Genomic DNA, 27,520 nt, shown 5'->3' with positions numbered 1-27,520 from the left:
ACTTAGAAAATGTGTGTATCAGCATTTGCTTTCTTCTTACAGATATAGTATAGCACTAAATTAAGTTAAACACAATTTTAACTTCTAAATGATTGCTATTGAACTCTGATCTTAGTGTTGCTCCAACTTCTGCTTACACATATGGAAGCACCAATATCATTTCATAGTACTTTTTACCATGTTCTGCATCTGATATGCTCACATTACTTCACAATCTGTAACTCTATATATTTTACATAATAGATCCTTTATAAAAATTCTGAATCCTCATAAGCAAATGTGGGGAAGAAAGCTGATGGTGCCCGGCTATCCAAAAGTATAGCGTCTGGGGTCTTAAAGGCTTGAAGGTAATCAAGCGGCCATCAAGCTCAGAAGCAACAAAGCCCACATGGAAAAAAAAGACCAGCCTATGCAACCACAAGGTGTCGAAGGGATCAGGTGTAAGGCATCATCAGAACAAAAAATCTTACCATAGTGAATGATGGGGGGAGTGTGGAGTGGAGATCCAAAGCCCATTAGTAGGCCACTGGAGATCCCCTTGCAGAGGGGTCCCGGGGAGGAGATGAGCCAGTCAGGGTGCGATGCGATGTAACAATGATGAGAAATACAACCTTCCTCTAGTTCCTAAAGGTTTCTTCCCCGCTCCCACTACCATGACTCGAATTCTATCTTGCAAGACTGGCTAGACCAGAGGAGGTACACTGGTACAGATAGGAACTGAAAATACAGGGAATCCAGGATGGATGAGCCCTATAGGACCAGTGGTGTGAGTGGCAAAACAGGGACGGTAAAGGGAGAATGGGTAGGAAAGAGGGAACCGATTACATGGAACTGTGTGTGACCTCCTCCCTGGGGGACAGACAACCGAAAAGTGGATGAAGGGAGACGTTGGACAGGGCAAGATATGACAAAATACCAATTTATAAACTATCAAGGGCTCATGTGGGAGGGGGGAGCGGGGAGGGAGGAGAAAAATGAGGACCTAATGTCGGGGGTTTAAATGGAGAGAAAATGTTTTGAGAAATGATGTACAAATACGCTTTACACAATTGATGTGTGTATGGATTGGGATAACAGTTGTATGAGCCCCTAATAAAATGTTTAAAAAAAAAAAATTCTGAATCCTTTGCTAAATTTTTTTTCTAAAAAATTCATTCACAATTTTCTTTCCAGTCTGAATTTCCTGGTATGAAATCCAAGCCATTATTTTTCATTTTGACTTTTGCATTTTCTCCCTCATGCGAGAGCATGATAGTTAAACACTGAGTCATCACTAAAGTCTTTTTTTCAACTCTGTTTTATGTAGCATGAATCCTCACATTCTAAAACACACCTCTATGGGCAAATGACTTCTCATGACTTTCCATGAACTTTACCTAGTATTTCTTAAAAGTCTTTGTCCTAATATTTTCCTTTCTGTTTTTGTGGTGCCTTAGTTTTCAAAAGCAGCTATGTAGCGAAATGCCACAAAATGGGTGTTCTTAGAAAAAAAACATTTTCTAATAGCTCTGAAAGCTAGAAACCCAAAATCAGTGTTCGGAAGGAACTATGCTCTCTGCTATAAAAGACATTTCCTCATCTCCAAATTCTGATGTTTTGTGGTGGTGTACTTTGGCTTTTAGGTCATCTTAACAGGGCATCTGTCTTACCATGGTGAGACTATCCGTATCTGTGCTTCCTGTGAGAGGATACACACACTCTAGTATTATACCAACTAATAAAAATTTTAAAAAAGGAAAGCCCCTATTTTTAAAGTCACATTCACAGGGATAGAAATGAGGACTTCGACATATCTCTTCAACTCAATCCATGAAGGTTTTCCTCTGCGGAGTTTCCTTGGGCACACAAAGGCTAGCACCGGGCTAAATAATACTGCACAGTGATTTACAGACCTTGAGTCACCTGTGACTCCCTCCTTTCCATCTTGTTTTGAAAGGATCAATTGTATAACAGGGCACATCCCTACACTGAATGTAAACAGAATTCTTCTCCTTTGTGAGTTCTTTGGCTTAATATTAAGACCTATAACTGAAGACTCCTCTGGGGTCCGTGAATGCTACAAGGAAGGTGGAAGTATCTTTCACCATTATTCCATATATAGCATGTGCTTTCAGATTATCTAAAATAAAGCAATAAATGAAGCACATACATAGCATATACATATGTTTGCTCCCTACTGCATGTTTTGTTCTCATTATTTCTAAGGTCAGAACACTGACTAAAGATTTTCCACATACTTGACAAGCTTGTTTTCTCTTAAGTGTAAATTCTCATGCAATCTCATGTTAGAGCACCTAGTAAAGGCTTTTCCACATACATGGCATTCATATGGTTTTTCTCCGGTGTGAATTCTCTCATGCAGTCTCAGGTTGGAACTTCTACTGAAGTTTTTCCCGCATACATTACATTGAAATGGTTTCTCTCCAGTGTGAGTTTTCTCATGATCTCTAAGTTCAGAGCACTGACTAAAGGCCTTCCCGCATAGTTGACATCCATATGGTTTCTCTCCAGTGTGACTTCTCTCGTGCCGTCTCAAGTTAGAACAATTCATGAAAGCTTTCCCACAGAGATGACATTTATATGGCTTCTCTCCAGTGTGAGTTCTGTTGTGTTGCGTCAGGCACGATTTTTGAATGAACACTTTTCCACATATATGACATTCATATGGTTTCTCTCCAGTGTGTGTTTTCTCATGACTTCTAAGTTCATAACTCTGACTAAAGGCTTTCTCACATACTTGACAAATATATGGTTTCTCCCCAGTATGAAGTCTCTCATGTTTTCTAAGATTAGACCTTGTACTGAAAGTTTTTCCACATATTTGGCAGTCATATGGTTTCTCTCCGGTATGAGTTCTATTGTGCTGTGTAAGGCAAGACTTTTGAATAAAGGCCTTCCCACATACACTGCATTCATATGGTTTCTCTCCGGTGTGTGTTTTCTCATGACTTCTAAGTTCATAACACTGGCTAAAGGCTTTCCCACACAGTTGACAAGCATATGGTTTCTCTCCAGTGTGAATTCTCTCGTGTTTTTTAAGGTTAGATCGTGTACTGAAGGTTTTCCCACACATATGGCAGTCATATGGTTTCTCTCCTGTGTGAGTTCTAATATGTTGTATTAGGTCAGAGCTTTGGATGAAAGCTTTCCCACATAGGTGACACTCATATGGTTTACTTCTAGGGTGAATCTGCTTCTGCTCATTAAAAAATGTCTGATCACTAAGAGATTTTCCAAATTCTTCACCGACATCTTCTTTCTTTCCTGTGTGAGTTAAGACATGTTGAGTCAATGTGTCATTGTCAGCAAAATCTTCTCCAAAATCATTATATTTAAAGGCATCTTCACTGAGAGATCTCTGTTTTGGGAAAAACATGAAAAACTGTAAATGTTTATCCCTACATATTCACTCACATACTTTTCTATATATGAATTCTAGAACAATCAATCATTCATTAAAGTACTCTCATTACAACCTTTTTTATGCAAGTTACATGTATACATGATCTATTCCTCTCACGAATGCAGAGATTTACACTTCTGAAGCACCCTGACTGCATGGTTGTCTATTAATTCTGAAGCATTCACGATACTTCAAAAAGTTAGTGTAATTTTTCCATATTCTTTTCATCCCATTTCTCCAAAAACTGTTTGGAGGCCCATTACATATAAGAAGCATGCAAGTAACTGCCTCTTTATAAGACCTTAGATTAGTTTTGAGCACAGGCTAATTTTTTTAATCATTTTGTTGGGGGCTCGTTCAGCTCTTATCACAATCCATACACCCACCCATCGTGTCAAGCACATTTGTAAATTTGTTGCCATCATCATTTTCAAAACATTTCCTTTCTACTGGAGCCCTTGGTATCAGTTCATTTTTCCCCCTCCAGCCCTCTCCACCCTCCCTTGCCCATGAACCCTTGATAATTTAAATTATTTTGTTATGTCTTACACTGATCCGTCTCCCTTCACCTACTTTTCTGTTGTCTGTCCCCTGGGAGGGGGTAATATGTAAATCATTGTGATCAGTTCCTTCTTTTCTCCCCCCCCACCTTCCCTTTCCCCTCCTGATATCACTACTCTCATTATTTGTCCTGAGGGGTTTATCTGTCCTGTATTCCCTGTGTTTCCAGCTTTTATCTGTACCAGTGTACATGCTCTGGTCTAGCCAGATTTGTAAGGTAGAATTGGGGTCATGATAGTTGGGAGGGAGGACGCATTAAATAACTAGAGGAAAATTGTATGTTTCACTGGTGCTATATATGCACACTGACTGGCTCATCTCTTCTTTGTGACCCTTCTGTAAGGGGATGTCCAATTGTCTACAGATGGGCTTTGGGTCTCCACACAAAACTCCCCCTCATTCACAATGGTATGATTTTTTGTTCTGGATCTTTGATGCCTGATACCTGATACCATCAATATCTCATGATCACACAACCTGGTGTGCTTTTACCTGGTGGACTTTATTCCTTCTCAGCTAGATGGCTACTTGTTTATCTTCAAGCCTTTAAGACCCCAGATGCTATATCTTTTGATAGCTGGACACCATCAGTTTTCTTCACCACATTTGCTTATGCACCCATTTTGTCTTCAGTGATTGTGTCAGGAAGGTGAGCATCACAGAATGCTGGGTTATCAGAACAAAGTGTTCTTGCTTTGAAGGGATACTTCGGTAAAGGTTCAATGTCCATCTGCTACCTTAATACTTAACATATAAATATATGTACATATTTTCCCTATTGTTAGATATATATTTACATATGTACATGCCTGTATTTAGACCTCTATAAATGACCTTTGTCTTCTAGTTCTTTACTCCATTTCCTTTTACTTCCCTCTTGTCCCACTATCATGTTCAGCCTTCATTTGGGTTTCAGTAATTCCTCTCAGTTACATTGCCCTTGATCAAGCCACACCAGGCATCCTATGCCTTCCTCACCATCGACTTTAGATCACTTGTTCCCTTGTCCCTGGGGTTAACACCACTTCCTTTCTCCCACCTTCCTGTCTCCCTTGTCCCCACGGAACCGTCGGTTTATTGTTTTCTCCTCCAGACTGTTTATCCTGACTATCTTAACTAAACAGACATGCAGAGACAATAATAAGCACAAAAACAAGACAGAGCAAAACAACCAAAGAAAACAAAACAAAAAAACTAACAACAACAAAAGGAAAGCCTAGAAATATTTCCAGGTCTGTTTGCTGACCTTTAGGAGTGGAGTCTGATGGGGTGCCACACCCTGGCCCCAAAGTGTATTTTTGGTACTCCCTGGGGACTTTCATTGTTTTGCTCCCCTGCTGCTGTTGCATGCCCTTAGCATTTCACTCGTGTGGTGGGGTCAGACAGGGCACAATTCCCACACTGTGCCTCCAGGGTTGACCCTTGCTTGTAGCGCTATGGGTCAGTAAGGAACATTGTGTCTCATGGTGGGACCAACCCTATCATCGTCTCTAAGCACGGGCTAATTTTCTCCATTAATAAACAATTTATCCCAACTTTAATTATAGTAAGGTGATTGTGCTGAATTCCCAACTTATTCCAACCACTGGACTCTTTCTGAAAGGCCAGGCGTCACACATGAGAAACTTACCATTACCAGGATAGTGGGTGTATCCCTCTTGCAGGATATCATCTCCTCTTTTCTAAGTGCACTTCCCCTGAGCAAAATACCTGAAAAGAGAATAATTTTTGAGCATGGCAATTCAGAAGTTAAAATCCTGAAAAATCATAAATGTTCACATAAGTATTACGTCCAATATTGACACTTTGATGGGAAAAGGATATCAAGTTAAGGAATACCCTGTGCAGAAATACATTCATTATAGAACACACTCATTGCCACTGAGTCGATTCCAACTCACAGCGAGCTTGTAGGACAAAGTAGAATGTTCCCTAAGGTTTCTGAGGCTGGAAATCTCTACAAGAACCTCATCTTTTCCCCATACCGCAACTAACACATTCCAACTGCTGACTTAGCAGCCCAGTATGTAATCCACGATGCCACAATGTAAAAGATTCTTGGGACTGCAATATAACAAAAATAAAATGAATATTGATTCAACATACAAAGGATAATCTCCAAAGAGGAGAGCTAGAAAAAGAGCTATTAAGTAAAATTTTAGCTCCAATAGTACATAAATATTTTTTCCTACATAGCCTAAGGCAATAACAGAAGAACACGGGTGAGTAATTAGGCCTCAAAGTCTTCACCTACATGGTTTTAAAAAACACACACTTTAAGTAGATCTGTAGTTTCTTTTTCCAAGTGCCTACTCACTCACTGAAGAAGTCTCTCAGATGCTAACTAAAGGGGTGGCAGTTCAGCAGTTATCTATGGCCCTGAGACCAAAAGAACCAGATAGTGCCACACTACCAATACTAATTGTTCTGAAAAGGATCACAGTAGAACCAAGGTTCCCAAAGTTGGCTGCTCATTGGAATCACCTGGAGATCTGATAAAAATACAAATCCCTGTGCTCCCTTTGCAACTTAATGCATCAGAACCTCTAGAGCAGGGGTTCTCAACCTTCCTACTGCTGTGACCCTTTCAGACAGTGCCTCATGTGGTGGTGACCCCCAACCATAACATTATTTTCATTGCTACTTCATAACTGTCATTTTGCTACTGTTATGAATCAGGAGACCCCTTTGAAAGGGTCGTTCAATCCCTAAAAGGGTTGTGGCTCACAGGTTGAGAACCGCTGCTCTAGAGGGAGGAGCCTAGACATTGGTAGGGCACCAAATTCGTTTTATGCCGTGGTCTGAAACTTGCAATATTCCTTTCCTATATTAATCACCGTGAGCTGCAAAATCACTGCAATTCATTACCTATAAACATACACACACCTATATGAAGGGGGTTCAAAAAGTTCATGAAAACATAAATGAGTTTTCTCATGAGAGTTTTGAAGTCCCCTTTCTTACATAGACACAGCAAGTAGTGGTTACGCGCTGGGCTGCTAACACATGGTCGGTACGTGGAAACCGCCAGCAGCTCTGAAGGAGAAAGATGAGGTTTTCAATTTCCATAAAGAGTTACAGTCTCTATGAGAATTATATGAGGGGGTACCCCCCAAAAAGTTATTTCTTTTTCAAAACTATGTATTTAAATTTTTTACAAAACCTTATCACCTTCAAAGTACTCTCCATTACACTTAATACATTTGTCAAATTTGCAATTCTATTCTTGGAAACATTTTTCAAACTCATCTACTTGGATGGCAGACAGCACCTCCCTCATTTTTTTCTTCACCTGTTTGATATTGTCAAATCACTGTCCTTTCATGTCCCTCTGCATCCGCGGGAAAAAAGAAGTCACACGGAGCGAGGCGAGGTGAGTCAGATGTGTAGGGCAAGAGACGCATGCTGTTTTTTGACAAAAACTGGTGCACTGAGATGGCTGCGTGAGCAGGTGCAGTCATGGTGGCAAATCCAGTCCCCCATCTGCCACAAATCAGGCCTTTTTGGTTGCACACTGTTACCCAATCTTTTCAGAACCTCAAAATAGAAAGTTTGATTAATAAATTGACCTGGTGGAAAGAACTCCAAATGTACTGAGAAAACAAACTTTCCTCGCGGGAAGTTGATGGACATCTAGAATGAGGTTTGTCATCAATCAACATTTCACCTGTTTTGAAACGAGAAAACCACTCGTACACTTGAATTTTTCCCATAGTGCTGTCCTTGTAAGCTGTGTTTAACATCACAACAGTTTCTGTGGCACTTTATCCAAGCAGGAAACAAAATTTCACAGCTGCACACTGTTTATCTTAAATCGGCCATCACAAAAATGAGGCTTGAGTGAAACAGCTTTTAGTAAAAAATTCATTGTGACCAGAAAGAACATTCCCTGGTGACACCACTGGATGTACTAACTCAGAGCAAGTTGCTCAATGCTCACCTACCAGGAAAAACATGTACTATGAAAGTTCTGCTCAGTAGAGCTTTTTTCTGGTTTTGGTGGGGGAACCCCCTCATAAGCCAATACATTTTTATTTATTTTTTATTTTTTAAGTTAACAGTCTTGGAAACACAGAGGCAGGTCAACTCTTGCCTTTAGGGTTGCTATGAGTCAGAATCGACTCGGGAGCACTGAATTAGGTTTTGTTTTTTCATACCTAGAAAGGTAAATTAAAAGGTACGTTTTTTAAAAAGTGAGAAAAAAGAAAAAGAACAGAGACTTAATTCTTTTCTTTCTTTTTTTTAAGACTTAATTCTTTTCTCTTGTCCACCGACAATGGATCTGACAAAAATCTAACGATACATGGTTAGGGTTCAAAAACCAAGTCATTATGGAAAACCAATGTTAAATGAAAATGGAGGTTAACTACATCAGATCACAAAATGGAAGATGGCTACATGATTACATAACTGCCATCCCCTGAGAATCATGGCCCAACCATGTGGATATACAATCTGAGCCATCGCAGCCAGTGCTACCCTTGCCTTCATACCTCAGTGCTCACCACTGCTAGACATCATTAAACATAAAACAGCAGGATAGATTTTTTTTTTACTACTATCAATGGAGGAAAGGTCAGATAATAAGATAAAGTTTACGTGAGGAACAGTGTATTTTTAGTCAGAGCTAAATTATTTTTTCAATGTGATGATGAATTTTATAAAGTCGCCATTCTTGTCTACTCAGTAGCTTCCTTGACCATACGACCTACACTCAATGTTAGTCAAGACACAAACCGAAATTCTTCTGTGCATCAAATTATCAAGAACAGAGACACGCAGTAGAAAACCTTTTGGTCTATTGTGCCAACTTTCATTCTGTCATGAGAATTATCTTACAATGAGAAATCTATGATTTAGAAAAAGTCACTATAGACATATCTATGGTTATGAACATTTTGATTCTAATTTCAAAGCTATTAACATTCTTCAGCATGCGATAGATGATGTAGCTCCTGTGATCTTGTAAAGTCATAGATACTCTCACAGGTCAATCGTGCTGAGCATGAGTTATAATATATGAATGTTTTTATGTAACTGAATCTAAACAAGTAATCAACACCTTCATCAAAGAAAAAACCCAAAGCCCCTTTGGGTTTCTGGGGCTTAAAATCTTTACAAAAACAGCCGCAATTAAGACTGGCTAGACCAGAGGAGGTACACTGGTACAGATAGGAACTGAAAATACAGGGAATCCAGGACAGATGAGCCCTATAGGACCAGTGGTGTGAGTGGCAAAACAGGGACGGTAAAGGGAAAATGGGTAGGAAAGAGGGAACCGATTACATGGAACTGTGTGTGACCTCCTCCCTGGGGGACAGACAACCGAAAAGTGGATGAAGGGAGACGTCGGACAGGGCAAGATATGACAAAATACCCATTTATAAACTATCAAGGGCTCATGCGGGAGGGGGGAGCGGGGAGGGAGGGGAAAAATGAGGACCTAATGTCGGGGGTTTCAATGGAGAGAAAATGTTTTGAGAAACAGTGTACAAATGCGCTTTACACGATTGATGTGTGTATGGATTGGGATAACAGTTGTATGAGCCCCTAATAAAATGTTAAAAAAAAAAGCAGCCGCAACTTTCTCCCACAGAGCAACTGATGGGTTCGAACTGTGGACCTTGTAAGGTTTGCAACTCAATGTGCAGCCCACTGTGCCACCAGAGCCACTTCGGCAACAGCCAGTAATTCATGAGATTGGACATGCCTAAACTTCTCTATGGACAGATCTTATTCTCGTCTTCAATCATGATTTATAAACTATGGGGGGAGGGGATTATTAGATTGTTTTGCTTGATTATCATGATGTATGTTATAGTTACAATTTGTATCTAGCTGATATCTAGACTGTGCGATCGATGTTTAATCCTTTCCCCGGTAGCTCAGCACATGAGGAAATGACTTGTCTCTGGTTTGGGCAGTCCAAACTATGTGTACTAATTTGACTCCTTGTTCCCAGCAAAAAACAAGTGACACACTTTCCGATAGTCAGTCCCACAGACTTTTTTTGAGAAAGAACACGTTCCTCATAATGCGAACTAGAGCCCAAAGTCTGAATGTAACTGCACAGCCACCAGAAGGCCTACCTGGTAAAGCTTCACTTAACCAGTGGACTTGAAATAAATCAACTTCTCTAAAGCTACCGGCGTGTAAGGAACTCAATGCAACTAATCAAGGACATGGTGAAAGAAAGCTTAAGAGCCAAAATTATTTAGAGAGATAGAAATACTGCTCCAGACGTGTATAGAGCTGGATGGAGGATATGCCAAGAAAAAACAGCTTTGTGGTTGGATATATATTATTTAATAAACCTTTCCATGATTTTATAGCCATACTATTTGACTTATATGTGACTACTCATGAAACATGTGGAAAAGGCAAAAGTAGAGGAAAAAGTTTGCTAGTGGTTACCAAGGGCTCAAGAGAAGAGGGAGTAGTGAGTGATTACTTCCAAAAAACCAAACACTGCCATCAACTGACTGACTCGCAGTAATCCTATTGAGTAGATCTGACTCACAGCGATCCTAGTGATCCTACAGAGCAGAACTGCTCCTTAGGGTTTCTGAGACTTTAGATCTTGGTGAGGAGTAGACAGCCTCATCTAATTTCTGTACTCCTTAATAACTCCATAAATCCCAAACACCCCCCACCACTGATGCCTCAGGTGAATGCTCAGACAGGTCTTGCCCAGCTGACCCAGGCAGTTAAACTTCTAGATTACTCAGATGAGTGTTCAGCCAGCTGGGTCCCAACCAACTGACATCACCTTTACTGCTAAGTCAGCACCAGGAAAGGGCAGCCTGTGTGTGAGAACATGCCCAGGGAGGGGACAGTCAGACCACGGGAATCAAAGTCCCCCAAGCCAAGGCTGGCATGCCTGGAGAGCATACCTTCCCATCAGCACTTTATGGGACCACATCGGGTGAAATCGCAGGACTCACCCAAGTTGTGGGAGTGTAGGGCTGGCCCTCCATTGCTATAGATTAGGTGGCTTCTGGGCTGTGCACAGCAGCTAGGCAGAAGGAGGGCTCTGAGAGCAAGACATGAGGCTGGTGTGTTGGCATTCAGCTACATGGGGGCCCAAAGACATATATGCAGTCAGATGTTGCCCAAATGGATAGTAATAGATACCTATTGTATATATTCCATTGTAACTGCAAATAGTTTGAATGAGTCACTGGCCCTGTCCTTATGAATGCTCACTAACATTTTAAAGGAGCAGACACCTAAACCCTCGTCTATGATCCCACTCACTCACTGCCGTCTAGTCAATTCCAACTCATACTGGCCTTAAGACACAGAACTACCCCTGTGGGTGTCCAAGGCTGTTATCTTTACAGGAACAGGAAGTTCGTTTTTCACGCATGAAGCCGCTGTTGGGTTTGCACCGCCTACCTGTGGCTTGCATCCCAACACATAACTCACCACACTGCCAGAGCTCCTTTTGCCATCTAATGAACAACAACAAACCCCAAGAAAGTAACCCAGGAAAGTGTTTATTTGAAATGCTGGCCAGAGGTTTTAGGCACATTCAAGTTCAGAAACCATTCATTCATTACAGATCATTTGAAGAAAAGAGAAGTTAACGTCCAGATGCCACTGTATGAAGCAACTCAGTTTTGAATCAGCAAAGCCTCAATTATTCCCTTAAAAAAGAGGACTGAGGTGCAGTATAGCACCGATGAAACACTGATGAAGCATGCAACTTTCCCCTAGTTCTTTAATGCTTCCTCTCCCACTATTATGATCCCAATTCTACCCTCCAAGTCCGGCTAGACCAGAGCCATGTACACAGGTACAGATACAAGCTGGAAGCACAGGGAATCCAGGACAGATAAACCCCTCAGGGCCAATAATGAGAGTAGCGATACCAGGAAGGTAAGGGGAAGGTAAGGGGAGAAAGGAGGAACCAATCACAATGATCTACATATAACCTCCTCCTTGGGGGACGGACAACAGAAAAGTAGGTGAAGGGAGACATGAATAAACAATAATTTATACATTATCAAGGATTTGTAAGGAAGGAAGGGTTGGGGAGGGGGAAAAAGAGGAACTGATTCCAAGGGCTCAAGTAGAAAGAAAATGTTTTGAAAATGATGACGGCAACAAGTGTGCAAATGTGCTTGACACAATGTATGTATGTATTATGATAAAGAACTCTATGAGCCCCCAATAAAATGATTAAAAACAAAACATAAATGAGAAAATAAATATTCCATTAAGGAAGGCAGACGCTGGTATGCGACTTATAATAGAAACTGCCAAGATATTAAAGGGCAGACCCTAACTCAGTACCCCATCCAACTGGACCAGATTTCTGTAGTTCCCCAGCATTAGATCGCTTTACAAAGCCCACAGAGAGGGATCTAAGCATTCCTAACCTAACCCTTATGCAACAGATAAAAAGTACATTAAACCAAATTATCTTTATTAACCATAATAGCTTCCACAAATCCTGCATCTAGTGTGAAAGAAACTTGGGGCTCAATGAAAGTGAATGTTTTCTGTTTGAAATCAGTGCTTCCCAAAGTGGGCCAGACCACCCCCTGGAGCGCTGGAACAACCGAGGCGCATCAGTAGCCTCAGGTGCAGCTGGGAAGGCTGTGGACGCAGAGGAGCTAGGGTAGCACTGCCAGGAAACATGGTTGGCAGTTGGAAATCAAATGCTCCGCAAAAGAAAGATGAGCCTTTCTTCCCCTGCACAGTTATAGTCACTGTGACCACAGGGGCATTTCTACAGCGATACTGCAGGGTCTCTATGAGACAGAATCGGCTCAGTGGCAGTGAGTGAAAACACAGAGCATGTATATATAAAACCACACACATTGGAAAAAAAAGAAAAAGACGGAGCAGTAGGACAAATAAATTTGGGAATCTCTGTCCTCAATGTATGTTTATTTATTTCTTTTTGAACATTTTCTTTTTAAATCATTTTATTAGGGGCTCATACAACTCTTATCACAATCCATACATACATCAATTGTGTAAAGCGCATTTGTACATTCATTGCCCCTCAATGCATATTTAAACGCATGTTTCTAAAGAGGGTGTTTATGTTGTCTAATCATTTCTCCATAGCCCATTAAACATCAGGAGCCCTGATGATGTAGTAGTGGGTTATGTCCTGGGCGGGTAACCACAAAATCAGCAGTCCCAAACCACCAGAGACTGACTCTGTATGGGAAAAAGGAGGCTTGCAGGCCTATAAAAATTTAGTCTGAAGCCCACAGGGGCAGTTTTAACTCTGTCACATAGGGTCGCTCTATGTCAAAAATGACTTGACGGCACTGAGTTTGGTCTTCATGAACACAAACTTAGAGAGCTGATTAGGATTATAATGACTGTTGCTCTTCCACAATGTCTCGGAAAGTGTCGTAAGCATTTCATAATTCATCTCTTAACTAAAACTCCTATGAAGCTGGTATTGCAGTTGTCATTCTATAGATGAAGGTCCAGGATGGCTAAAGTATTTACTTTAAGATCTTTTTCCCCCCTTTACTCTTTAATATTTTTCCACAGTCTTGTTTTTAATATTTCTGAGCACCAGGATGGCACACATTCTAACATGCTCAGCTCCTAATCAAAAGGTTGCAAGTTCAAGTCTACCCACCAGCTACTGAAAAGATTCACCTAGGGACCTACTCCCCCCCACCCCCCAAGCAGCCACTGAAAATTCTACTCTGATACGCATCTTGTCAGCTGTAAGACCCCTGGTGGCGGAGTGGTTATGTGTTGGGCTGCTAACCATAGGTTAGCAGTTCAAAACCTCTAGCTGTTCCATGAGAGAAATAGAAGGCTGTCTTACACCTGTAATGAGTTACAGTCTTCGAAATCTACTGTGGCAGTTCTACCCTATCCTACAGGGTCACTTTGAGTCTGAAATGATTCCATGACAGTGAGTTTGATTTTGGAGACAGGGAGTGATTTTTATTTATATTTCAGTTAGGGATAGGTGCTGTCCAATCAGTTCCAACCCATAGCAACCCACCCAATGTACCACAGAAGGACAGCATGCACGGTCCTGTGCCAACCTCACAACTCTTCCTATACTTGAGCCCTTTGTTGGAGCGACTGTGTCAGTCCATCTTGTTAATATTCCTAGGGAATATTGGGTGTACAAATTGTATATTCATAGAAATTATGTACCTAAGCTATGTTAAGGCTATAACTAAAGAAATAATGCAGATTCAAAAAATGTTGATAAACTATTGATCTTGAATGGAAAAATTCAAAACAATTCCCTTTGAAATCATCACATCAACCACGCAATAAAATGTAAGCACACTGAGGAGTTAGTTTATCTAAATTAGTGAATACCAACTAAATCTTTATCCAAGACGACTTGGATGCACCAGCTGCACATGCATCAAATACGTGTCCATGTCGAGTGAACAGGACAATGTCAGCTAATTTCAAATAAGGTGATAGCACATGCATCAAATATGTGTCCATGTCGAGTGAACAGGACAATGTCAGCTAATTTCAAATAAGGTGATAGCTTACCGTATTTAACAATCCTCTAGTCACTGCATATGGTGTCGTCTGCAACTTGATATTAACATTTGACACGATATAAAAAAACAAAGGACGTATCAAAGTCACCTCAGGTTTTTCTACAGTGAAATAAAAAGAAATGAGTCAGAGACGGAAAATGCCAACAAGTCAAGAAGCAGAAGATAGTCTCTCATCTGTCCGCAGAATCGCAGGAAGTTTTCTGTAACCTGCGTTCCGATCGATCGACCTGGAGCCACTGTCGTTATGAATACAAGAAGGGTGGCCTCCGCAGCGACCGTGGTGTCTAACCCCGTCTCTCAAAGGACCCGCCGGTTTGGAAATGAACGAGCCGGCGGTTCGAGTCCTGAATGCGCCGCGGGAGGAGGACCCCGGGGGGCCACCCAGGAGGCCGATCTTGCCGGACCTCACGGGTCTCAGGCTGACAAGGGCCGGCCCCGGCCTGCCCGGGCCGAAGGGGCGCTGGCTGCAAAGGGGGGCCGGCCGGCGGTCGCCGCCTGCGCGCGGCGTCACCGGAGACGGCGGCGGACCCGGGACTCGGACGCCCTCCGCCCGCGGCCAGACCGGAAAGGTACGGGGCGCGGGTGGGGCGCGGGTGGGAGAGACGCGCGACCCCCTCAGGCACCGCTGCTGCTGGCCATCCCCTTCCGGAACGACCGGAAATAAGGCCTGGGGGACGGGATGGGCGGAGCCTAGGCTGGTCTGGGGGCGGAGCCTGCAAGCCGTGGCACCTGGACATGGGCGGAGCTGAGGGGCGTGGCGGGAGGGGGCGGGGCCTGTGCGCCCCTCTGAAGCTGCCTTTGGGAGGGAGCCTGGTGATGTGTTGGGCTGCTAACGGTTAGATCTGCAGTTTAAAAAATTTACATCCACCCGTTGCTCTGTGGGAGCTCCCCAAAATTCAAAGGGGCAGTTATGCCTTGTCCTAAACTCTGCCCTTCCGTGTCACTCTGATTTGGCATTGACTTGCTCAGGGCAGTGAGTTTGTTTGGCTTTTGCTTCCTTGGTAGAATAAGTGTTGTTGAAAGTTTCGCCCTATTAAGAACCCCCATTATTTGTGTAAATAAATAATGTCTAGTCACTTAAGAGTTTCATCTGTACAAGTCAACCCTTTTTTGTCAACAGTGTTTACATTCTATACCATTGGCTAAATTAATGACACTATCAATAGAATTATTTTATGCCCCAAGGCAATGATAATGTTCTCTATCATAAAATGATAATAATGTCTCTAAAGTGAACCAGAGACGTTGATAAGCCATGTATATTTGAACAGATTTCTGACTCATACTTAATTCTAGCCCCAATCTTAGAACAATTCGTTCTTATGACATGGCCTTGGTTGATGCTCACCCTCATGAAGAGATCACTGAAAATATGGGTGCCACGGCCAAAGGTAGTGAAGAAACTAGGTGGTGTCCCACAATCAGAATGGACAGCATCTGTGGTCTTAAAGGCTTGCCTTAAAACAAGCAACCCTCTGAGAGAAGTCAACTAAATCCACATGGAAGAAGCACACCAGCCTCTGTGATCCAAGGATTGTAAGTAATGGAATCTAAATCTGAAGGAGGAAATGGCATCAGAGCTTAAACTGTGAACACTTGGTTTACAGAAGACTATGGAAGCCCAAAATCCATTTGCTGTGTTCCCCCACATGGATTAAGCTTCTGGTAAACCCCTTCTGGCCATATTGAGAGGATTTGAATAAATTTGCTATCAGACAAGGAGCTTGTAAAATCAATTCTTAATATGTTGTTTATTTTTTATTGAGATTTTTCACTGCTTTCTCTAGCCATTGTTGTTGGAAATGGGGAGCTAATAACGAGTGTGGGAAGAAAATGTTCCAAAATGTATTGTGGTGATGATTCCACAAATTCATTTAGGATTACTGAGCAATTTAATTGTATGCTATGTGAAGTAAATGCTAACAAAAATATTTTTAAAGACAAATTACCTGCCATTGAATGGATTCCAACTCATAGAGACCCTATAAGACAGGATAGAACGGCCCCTGCAGGTTTCTGAGACTGTAACTCTTCATGAGTAGAAAGGCTCATCTGTCTCCCAGAGAACAGCTGGTGGTTTCAAACTGCTGACCTACAATTAGCAACCCAACGTGTAAGAACTGTGGCACCAGAGCTCCACCTGGACGAGGGCCTCTTCTTATCTCCCAACCCAAACTGAGCCTCCATTTTTGCTGACCTACTGCTTGGTAAAGTGGAAGATCCGTTAATAAGAAGTAGGCTCTTTCATGAGGTGGATTGACACAGTGGCTGCAACAATGGGCTCAAACATAATGATTTGAGGATAGTGCAGAACTACGCACTGTTTCGTTCCATTTTACATGGGGTCACTATGAGTCTGGACCAACGCACCAGCACCCGACAACAGAGTTATACTGATGAAAGGACCTGCAATCTATGTTTGACTGGTGAAAGCCTTACGAGTACCAGTGGAATCTTGCCAGATACAGTGCCAGACAATAAGCTCCTCCGATTGGAAGGCACTCAAAATACGAATGGGAGAAAAGCTGCCTAATCCAAGGAGTACTGTTGTTAGGTGTCATCTACTCAGCTCAGACTCATAATGAACTAGTACAACAGAACCAAACACTGGCTGGTTCTGTGCCAGCATCATAATTATGTGATGTTGGGACCAGTTTGTAAACCAATGTGTCCATCCATCTCATTGAGTGTTCCATTTTTGTTTTGTTTTTTCCTTTCTTTTCCTTTTTTGGTCAACCCTCTACTTTACCCCACCCTTTGGCTGTTTGATGTACTACATGGTGGCTTGCACTTTCCTGGGATGCTTTTGGGACCTTCATTTGCTAATGTAGCACAACTCAAAATGAGGAGAAACAGCTGCAAGCATCCATTAATAATCAGAAATTGGAATGTACAGAACATGAACCTAGGAAAATTGGAGGCCATCACAAATGAAATAGAACACTTGAGGATCATTATTTCTTAGGCATTTAATGAGCTAAAATGGGTGAACATTGGTCATTTTGAATCATACTATCCTGGAAATGACGATGAGGGATGGCATCACATTTATTGTCAAAAAAACCATTTCAAGATCTATCTTGAAGTATAATCCCTTCAATGATAGAACAGTGTGTGTCCATTTACACAGAAGACCGGTTACTATGACTATAATTCAAATTAGCACAATAACCGCTAACACCAAGGTAAAGAAATTGAAGATTTTTTGTCAACCTCTGCAACCTGAAATTGATCATGCATGCAATAAACTGCATTAATAATTACCAGTAATGGAATTGGAAAGTTGGAAACAAAGAAGCATCTGTAGTTGAAATGTTGGCTTGATGAACAAACAACAAAAGATACAGTTTGATAGAATTTTGCAAGGTCAATGATTTGTTCATTGGAAATGCCTTTTTACAACATAAATGACAACTATACACGTGCACAGACCATCAATTGTTCATATGGAAGTTCAGGTGAAACTGAAGAAAATTAAAACAAATTTGCAAGACCCAAAATATGACATTGAGTACATTCCTTCCAAATTATAAGTACAGACTTGATGCATTGAACACTAATGACAGAAGGCCTGCTGAGCTGTGGGAAGATATCAAGAGCATTGTTCATGAAGAAGGATCATTAAAAAGGCAGGAAAGAGAGAAAAGATCAAAATGGATGTCAAAAGAAACTTTGAAACTTACTCTAAGTTTACTTCCATAGCTAAGGCAAATGGAAGAAATGATGAAGCCAAAGAGCTGAACAGAAAATGTCAAAGGGCAGTTCAAAAAGACAAAGTCAAATATTATAATGAATGTGAGAAGACCTAGAGTTAGACAACCAAAAAGGAAGAATACACTCAGCATATCGTAAACTCAAAGAACTCGAGAACAAAATTAAAGTCTCAAGTTGTGATATTGAAAGGCTCTATGGGCAAGATATTCAATGATACGGGAGGCGTCAAAAGAAGATGGAAAAAATACACTGAGTCACTGTACCACAAAGAACTACCATTTCAGAGGGTTGCCTCATATGCATGTGAAAGTTGGACGATAAATAAGGAAGACTGAAGAAGCGATGTATTTGAATTGTGGTGCCCTCACACAATATTGAAAGTACTATCGGCTGCCAAAAGAATCAACCAATCTGTCCAGGAAGAAGTATGGTCAGAGTGCTCCTCAGAGGCAAGGATGGCAAGACTTCATTTTACATACTTTGGACTCAGGAGAGACCAGTTCCTGGAGGACATTATCCTTAGTAAATTTGATACAGTGGCTACAACATACGCGTAGACCTCTCCAGAGAGAATACACAGAAATCAACTCAACCACATTGTTTGAAAGAGATGATAGAAACTCAATATCACGAGTCAGAACAAAGCCAAAAGCTGACCAAACAGACCATCAACTGCTCATATACAAGATCAAGTTGAAGCTAAAGGACATTAAAACAAGTCTATGTGTTGTGGCAATATAAGATCAAAGTTAGTAAGCCTTTATTAGCTAGTGGTCTAAGGGCAGATAAAGCCTAATTCTCGCAAGACACAGAGTGCTCAAAGTGGGAAGTTTTTACACTAGGGAATAAACAAGACATAGGGGTAGGGTGGCATTACATTGTATGGAGAAAAGGGGACCTTGAATACAGAGGCATAGCGGGCAGGTAGCAATGCAATGTATGGAGAAAAAGGAGAAAGAGGAGAAAAGGTTTAGACACTTATCAGCAGTTTCCAAACCAAATGACACAGTTCAGCGGTTACAGAAAACAGCAGTTACAAGAGGAATTACAGGAGTTTCAAATTTGTTATACTTGGATCAGTCAAAAATGACTATAATTAAGCTAATTAACCCAATATGGTCACATTGTTAAAATGGCTACATCTAAATTGACTCTTACATCCTGGTCACATTGGGGTTCATTGTGGTAGCTTACTATATATGAAAGCCAGCATAGAACCTTGACTCTATCCCACTAGAATTAGAAAGCATCTCAAGAATCAATTAGATGCACTGAACACTAATGACCAAAGACCAGACAGATTGTAGAAGACATCAAAGACATAATATGTGAAAAGATGAAAAGGTTGTTGAAGAGACAGAAAAGGTCAAAATTGACATCAGATGTCATTGCTTTTAGGTGTTGTTGAGTCAGTTCAGACTCATAGTGACTCAATGTACAACAGAATGAGACACCGGTCCTGATGCCATCCTCAGAATTGTTCCTATGCCCATTGTTGCCCATTGTTGCTGCCACTATAATTGTTCCTATGCCCATTGTTGCCCATTGTTGCTGCCACTGTAATTGTTCCTATGCCCATTGTTGCCCATTGTTGCTGCCACTGTATCGATCCATCTCATTGAGGGCCTTCATCTTTTTTGCTGCCCCTCTGCTTTACCAAGCATGATGTCCTTCTCCAGGGACTGGTCTCTCCTGACATGTCCAAAGTCTGTCAGATGCAGTCTCACCTTCCTTGCCCCTAAGGAGCACTCTGGCCGTGCTTCTTCCAAGGCCGATTTGTTTATTCCTTTGGCAGTCCATGGAACTGTCCATATTCTTCGCCAGCACCACCATTCGATTCCTCACTATTTTATTCTCCAACATTTAGCATTTACAAAAATAAAAGTACAAAATCCAACTATTTTTGTGCAGTAACCAGATTGTAAACATGCCATCAATGCCTATAGAGTGTCTCCTCCCTTGCGGATATTCTCCCAGCAGCCTCTGAGAAGCTGAAGTCAGACCCTTCGGTGAATAGGGGTACCAAATCCAGCCATCCAGCTGCCTCAAGGGGCTAGCCTCCTCTGTGACCATGGCCTCCAGAGAGTACACAGACGGTACTGAGGCAATGGGGTTCCCAGCTTCTATGGGGCATGACACCCTCTAGCTCAACATTTCTGTGGGGTGGGGAAGGAGAAAGGACAGAAGCATGAGAAGAGATGCGGACAATTTTAGTAACATCCCAAAGTGAGCCATACTGGGTCTTAAGTCTCCACCACCATGGGGCTGAGGGTGTGGCCACACTTCATTGCCCCTGCAAGAATCCCTGAGCCTTGGTGACTTGCCAGGCCAGGAAGACAAAGCTGGCTCCAGGATATTGAACATAGGTTATAGGGGTGAAGGTGGAGCCATGGAGGCAGTTCTACTAAGGAAACTGACCCAGCACAGTAGACAGATGGAGTAGTTACATCATTTCATGTCAACTTGAAGATATATAAAAGTATAGGGGTGAAGGTTAGCCTTTCAATCAGGTCACAGCCTGACGGTGACTCCTTGTAGGTGTGGCTTTCTCATAAAGATGATCCTGGGAACCTCCCCCTCTATGCCTTCACCTTTCTGCTGGTGAGCCACACAGAGACCTGCCAGATCCCTGGAAATGTATCCACAACACTTTGCACCCCCACCCACTGGCCTGTGATCTCCCTGCGTTCTTCAGCATCGTGTGAGTCTGAAGAGGGACTTAGGGACTAGTTTCATTTATGGACGGACTGAGCTGGGATATTTTCTCAATATATAACTACTTCTTGATATAATGCTCTTTCTCATACATATATGAGTGTCACTAGATTTGTTCCTCTAGTCAACCTGGCCTAACCCAGCAGATGAGGTGGTTAAGCCTTTGGCCCTCCAGTCACACGGAACCAAACTCACTGCCATCAAGTTGATTCCAACTCATAGCAACCCTAGAGGGCAAGGTAGAACTGCCCTCTGTGAGTTTCTGAGACTGTAACTCTTTATGGGAATACTAAGCCTTCTTTCTCTCGTGGAGCAGCTGCTGGTTTTAAACTGCTGATCTTGAGGTTAGAAGCCCAACACGTAACCATGACCCCACCAGGGCCCACTTGCTAGTGTAGTGAGTTACATTCTGGATCGCTAACCTCTAGAGCAGCAGTTTGAAATCACCAGCCACCCCCTGGGAGATTTTCATTCCTGGAATAGAGTTACAGTCTTAGAAACCCTCAGGGGCTTCTCTAGGCAGGCTTCTCATGTAGGGTCGCTATGAATCCTCACAGCTCTACTTTATTCAGTTTGTCTCCTCCAAGTATCCTTCTCCACAGAGGAATAATCTATAACGGGACTTGTCAGTAAAGAGAATATATTTAGATCTTAACTGTGATTTATATAATCATGTTTTCTAAGGTGGGAAAAAATCTGACAAGTAGATGGCCTGAAAAAGACCAACAAAACACCAATTTCATGTAATGCCAATTTGGGCATAAGGATATCTTTGGGATCGAACTATGTCAATTACTGAAATGTGGGTATATTTACATACTCAAAGATTAGTTAAGAAACCTAGATTGTTTCCATGCTGATATTGTTACCTCCAAAATGTGGAGTTCTGTCTTGGAGCAATTGGCCCAATCAATAACCACTCCAAGTTGAGCAGAAACACAGATAACTGACTTTATTACATCCTTCTCAGGAAAACTCTCTCACACTAACCGATATCTTAGTACTCAGTGATTGCAAGCATTACAAAGTTTTTTACTTGGCTGTTGTATTACAGATGTTGACATGCAGGTGGAAATTCACATGAACATTAGAAGGAAATGAAGCAAAAACAAATATATAATAAATAGGCTGCCACTCCCCTCTGCTTATCAAAGGCTACCCCCTACTGTTCATACCTCAAAGGCTCAGGTGGCCAAAGGTTTATTAGCATAATGAAAACTCCTCTTGGCATTTCAAGTTTCTAGTCTCCTGCTTTAGTCAGCAGACCTGTCAGACTGGACAGAGCTGATTCATACTACGTGGTTTATGATTTATGATTTTGGGACCCTGAGTGCCAAGGGATGAAATTTTTATCCTTACCTTTGCATGTCCAGGGGGGGGGGGGGGAAGGCTTTCTCTCCTGTGTTTCTAAGTCTAGAAAACATATTGTCTTGTGTCTTTTGTCTATGGAATGAAAACTGCCACTCATCTGATTTTTTCCCCAAGGGTTCTCATGGCGTGACCCCTAGGAGACCGATGTGGAGACATTACTCTGGCTGCTGATCTGGCTGCAATCAACACTAAAACATACATATTTCATATTGGGTCCCTTGTATTCCTTCAATAACTATCATTTATATCTATTGATCAAGGAAGGTAGGAGTCCTGGTAGCATGGCGGGCTGCTAGCCACAAAATAAGCAATTCAAAACTACTAGCTACTCTTCAGGAGAAAGATGAGGATTTCTGCTCCCGTAAGGATGTACAGCCTCAGGAACCCATAAGGTCAGTTCTATTGTGCCCTATAGGGTCCCTATGAATGAACTTGATGGCAGATGGTTTTGAATTATCAAGTAAGATTCCCTGGTGATGCTGAGAGCTAGACATGGAGGTGCTGAGAGGTCAGTGGCTCAAACCTTTCCAGAAGAAAGCCAAGACTGTCTACTCCCATTAACATTTATTGTCCTGTTCTGCCCTAGATGGTAGCTATCAGTAAGCATCAACTTGGATTGTTGCTATGTGCCCTCTAATTGGTCCTGCGCCATAGGCATCCTGTGTACAACAGAAAAATGCAGCCCATCCCTATTCCACCTTCACACTGCGTTATGGTCGAAGCCCATGGTTGCAGTCACTGTGTCAACCCATCTCATCCACAATATTCCTTTTTTTTCAATGCACTTTTATTTCACCAAGTAGGATGGCCTTTTTCAGGGACTGGGCTCTTCTGGTAGCCTGTCTAAAGTACAGGAGAGGAAGTTTCCCCATCCTCCTCCTGGGAGCATTCTGACTGTACTTCTTCCAAGATAGACTTGTTTCTTCTTCTGGCAGTCCAATGTTCTTCAGCACCGCCACTTATCAAATGCATTGATGCTTCTTCACTGGTCTTCCTTATGCAATATCCATCAGTCACATGCATGTGCTGTGATTGAAAATACCATGACTTGGGTTAGACACACACAATATGACATCTTTACTCTTCAAATTTTTAAAGAAACATTGTGCAAAAATGTGCACAATAAACTCTCTATAGGATTTACTTATTTAGGACGTAAGCCAAACTTCCCAAGGAACTTCAGCAGGGATTGCATTCCACCCTATTGTGCTTACAACTGATTGGCTGTTCGCAGCTGGTCCCATTAGGGAGTTGATTACACTGTTAGTTCACATCATGGGGGATTGCTAGGGCTTCACTGTCGAAGCAGAAAATCCTTGCCCAGCCAAATTGACACAAAGCCCAAATATCACAGTGGTTCAAACCTACCGGCTATTCTGTGGGAAAAGATTGAGACTATCTGCTTCCATAAAGATTTACACCTCAGGAACCATCTGTAGGAATCTCTGAGTTGGAACTGACTTTATGGTAGTACAAGCTAAAATCTTGATCCTTGCTCCTTTCTGAGTTAGAAATGGTAAAATGTTTATTGGTGTCTAAAACTTCTCTTCAGAAAAGTTGAAGCAAAGGCTCTTGTGCAAAATGCAGTTTGGCCCAAAATGGAGTTTTAATTTGTGTGGTTCATTTATGCCAACATCTTAGGATTTTGTTGCTTACTTTTTATTGTGAATTGGATTACAGTTTAAAGAGCTTATTGGCTGTGTTACATTCAACAATTTAATTCATTTTGTTTCTGCTCACTCATTACAACCCTTTCAATGTAATATTACTTATCCCATTTCTTCAGTTTCCTGTTTCCATTTTATCTTTCTGAATTTTGTCCTTGAGTATATCTCCCCTTTTGATCTCTAATGGTTGATTATTCTAAAGCATACCTCACCATTATGGCTCTTTTTATAGATCTACCACCTGGCAGAGGAGACGTTACACTAGTGGGTTATGTATTAGGATACTAACTACAAGCCCAGCCTCCATGGAGAAAAATGAGGCTTTCTACTCCTGTCAAGATTTAGTCTCAGAAAACGCAGAGGCAGTTCTACTCTGTCCAACAGGGCTGCTGAGTCATAATCAACTCACTGGCAGTGAGTTATGGTTGGGATTGTTTGGCTGAAAACTGAGCCAAGAGTGTTACCAAAGGGTCATAGTCTCAGGGATTCTCCCAGTCTCTATTTGACCAGTAAACCTAGTTTTTTGTTATTTTGGTCCCCCACCTGGCTCCCCATTTCCCCCCCACTCTACACAGAACCTGTAATGGTATCCCTTTCAGAAAAGTTGGTAGTGGTAGCCACCACCATCTAGTCCTCCTAGTCTTGGTCAACACCACAGTTTTGAGTTTTGTGTATACAACCCTAATCTCATAACTCAATATAATCACCTTATGGTCTTATCCAGTGTGGCATACGTAAAACTTCAGTGTATGAGAAGGAATTAAGATGGCAATCTAGTTAGACACCTTATGATGGTCTCTGTACCACAAAGACATGGGAAACTAAGGAAGACAAATACAGAGGGTAATTCTGGAACTCTGAGCAGAAAATACAAGGATAAAGATTTAGACCAAATGCAAGAAGAAAGTGAATGTGAGCAGTAAACAAAGATAGAGTGGAGATGCTTCACGGTTCATCTACCACACTGTGGCTAGTTTGGGACACTGCAGACAATGTTTCTGGGCCAGGAACAGAAAGGTACCATTAAGGATTCCACAACAAGCTAGAGATCAGTGCAGAGTGAAGCAAGATAAACAGAACATGAGGTAGACCTAAGGAAGGAAAGTGGACAATAAATTCAGGGAAACAGCAGGGATAGAGAACCAATTACCAGAGGGGGTCACTGGTTATTTTAAAGACACCCCCCCCCCAAAAAAAAAAAGAGAAATTCTGTGGAATGGTGGCTAGAAATACTGGATTCCAGATAGCTCCACCCTGCTCCCCACCCCCCGTGTTGAGTAAAGCCAGGAACCAGCTTAGTGGCTACATTTGCACAGTACATGGGCACTCATGCTTGAGACCAAAGACCAGTTCATGCTTTCCTCACACCCTCTCATATGGTAACCAGTTATGTAGCCCCCTCTTGCCACCATAAAAAAAGCAGTCTGTAACGTCTCTTCTTTGCATGGGGCCCCTACCATGAACCCCAACCGTTTCCCAGGTGTCCTGTGAATCTCCTGCAGATGGAAAACATGTGCTTACCACCTCCAGGGGTGGCAGACTGCACGCCCATGGCAGAATGCACTGCCAGTCCAGACTACATATGACTTGTGCCCAATACCACGTGTAAGACTACATTTTTGTATTTTAGACTCTATGGGGCAGCAGGCAATATGATTTGGTCCTACTGAGTGTAGAATGAGAAAAACATTTTGAAAAAGATGATACTGAAAAAATTTTTAATCAGTGAAATCAACCCAAACGAAGTTGTCATTTTCATATAATTAGATGTTAAGAAAGTTTAAGTAGCTTGACTTGTTTTTGGTATTACCGTTGAGTTATATATTAGAGGGTACTCAAAACATTTTTTTTAAACCTCCGCTGGGCAGAGCTTTCATAGTATGCGATTTTCCCATTAAGCTCTGAGTTAAAGTACCCAGTGGTGTTGCCTGGGAAAGTTTTCTCTAGTCAGTGAATTTTTTCATAAAAGCTGTTTCGCTGGAACCTCGGTTTGGGGGGACGGGGGCGGGGGTTGATGGCTGATTTAAGAGAGCAGCATGCAGCTGTGAAAATTTGTTTCCTGCTCAGGAAAAATGCCACAGAACTGTTGTGATGGTGAAAGAGCTTCCAAGGGCAGCACTATGGGAAAAACTCAAATGTACAAGTAGTTTTCATTTCAGAAAAGGTGAAATGTCAATTGATGGCAAACCTCATTCTGGACGTCCATCAACTTCCCGGACAAAAATGTTGACAAAACTTGTGCACCTGTGTGCTCAAACGAGGACCATTTGAAAAGATGGGGAAATTATCTGGATGATCCTGGAGCTCTGTTCGGTGAATTTTACTGGAAGATTTGGGAATGAGCAGGGTCGCTGGGAAATGTGTGCCTCAGATTCTGACTGAGCAGGAAAAACAGCACTGACTAGAAACATGCCATGTTTTGAAAGAACAGCTCCGAAGCCACCTAGACTTTTTTCCCCCAAGGTCATTACTGGTGATGAGACATGGTGCAATTCTTCCAACTCCCAAAACAAACATCAGGCAAGCCAATGGAAGACGCCATCGTCACCTCACCCCCCAAAAAGCTTGTCAAAGTGAAATCAAAGATCAAGATTATACTCATTTGTTTTTCTGATATGACGGGGATAATGCATTTGGAGTTCATTCCACCAGCTCAATGTTAATCAAGCTTTTTAGAGGTTCTAAAAAGATAGCGTTAACAGTGTGCGACAAAAAAAGGGCTGATTTGTGGCAGTCGGGTGACTGGTTTATCCACAATGCACCTGTTCATGCACCCATCTGAATGTGCCAGTTTTTTGTTAAAAAAACAAACAGCATGTCTCTTGTGCCCCATGCACCTTACTCACTTCATGCAACCTTTTTGTTTCTGCAAATGAAGAGGGACATGAAAGGGCAGCGATTTGACAAGAGGTGAAGAAAAAACCGAGGGAGGTGCTGTCAGCCATTCAAACAGATGAGTTTGAAATGTTTCCAAGAATGGAATCTCAGATTTGAAAAATGCTATTAAGTTTAATGGAGAGTACTTTGAAGGTTGTTTTGTAAAAAAAAAATTTACATACATAGCTTTGAAAAATTCGGGAGCTGTCAGTTGTAGAGGCAGGGGTACAATTTTAGTGCTTGCACAAGGCGCTATTTTTGGCATATGAAAACTCTACCAGACTAGGAAAAACACCTACCTTCTATTTTATTACATGAGGGAATATCTAGTCTCTCTGGGGAAAATATCAGCTTCAGTCTCCTGTTTATTAGACAACATGAGCTATAGCATACAAAATAGGATCTATGCAAAACAGGAGGGAATATTTTATAAAAAATAATTTAAAGGGATACAACAAATAGATCCACATATCTTGAGGCTGGAGTTGTTAAGCAGAGGGATTTAGAATTATTGTTAAGTACAGGCATATTTCTTAATATTGGAAGTGCTGAAATCCTGGTGGGGACTGAGCATGATAGTGGGACAGGAGGAGAATCAAGGGAAATAGAGGAAAAAGCTGGGAGGCAAAGGGTATTTATAGAGCTCTAGATAAAGACATGTACATATACAAATATATTGTATGAGGATGGGGAAA

The 27,520-nt window shown here is 41.8% G+C and overlaps 1 protein-coding gene across 2 annotated transcripts in view; it reads right to left on the bottom strand.

The window, feature by feature from the left end:
- Positions 1–1,091: 1,091 nt before the first annotated feature.
- The window catches only part of LOC123521625 (zinc finger protein 596-like), a 46,850-nt gene continuing 20,421 nt past the window's right edge, over positions 1,092–27,520 (bottom strand). The window contains exons 1-3 of one of the 2 annotated variants that reach the window (XM_045289591.1): positions 14,471–14,863; positions 5,595–5,674; positions 1,092–3,358 (exon numbers count right to left, since the gene is read on the bottom strand). In XM_045289591.1, coding sequence (XP_045145526.1) covers positions 2,219–3,358; positions 5,595–5,636 — 1,182 coding nt within the window. In that variant the 5' untranslated portion in view covers positions 5,637–5,674; positions 14,471–14,863 and the 3' untranslated portion in view covers positions 1,092–2,218. Of the gene's footprint in view, positions 3,359–5,594; positions 5,675–7,256; positions 7,283–14,470 lie in introns of those variants that run through there. The other variant, XM_045289592.1, reaches the window with a different exon arrangement.

Source organism: Echinops telfairi, unplaced genomic scaffold, assembly GCF_000313985.2.
Source record: "Echinops telfairi isolate 266 unplaced genomic scaffold, ASM31398v2 ScPeMD7_29;HRSCAF=101, whole genome shotgun sequence".
NCBI classification, from domain to species: domain Eukaryota; kingdom Metazoa; phylum Chordata; class Mammalia; order Afrosoricida; family Tenrecidae; genus Echinops; species Echinops telfairi.
This window is presented reverse-complemented; position numbering and strand designations above follow the sequence as displayed.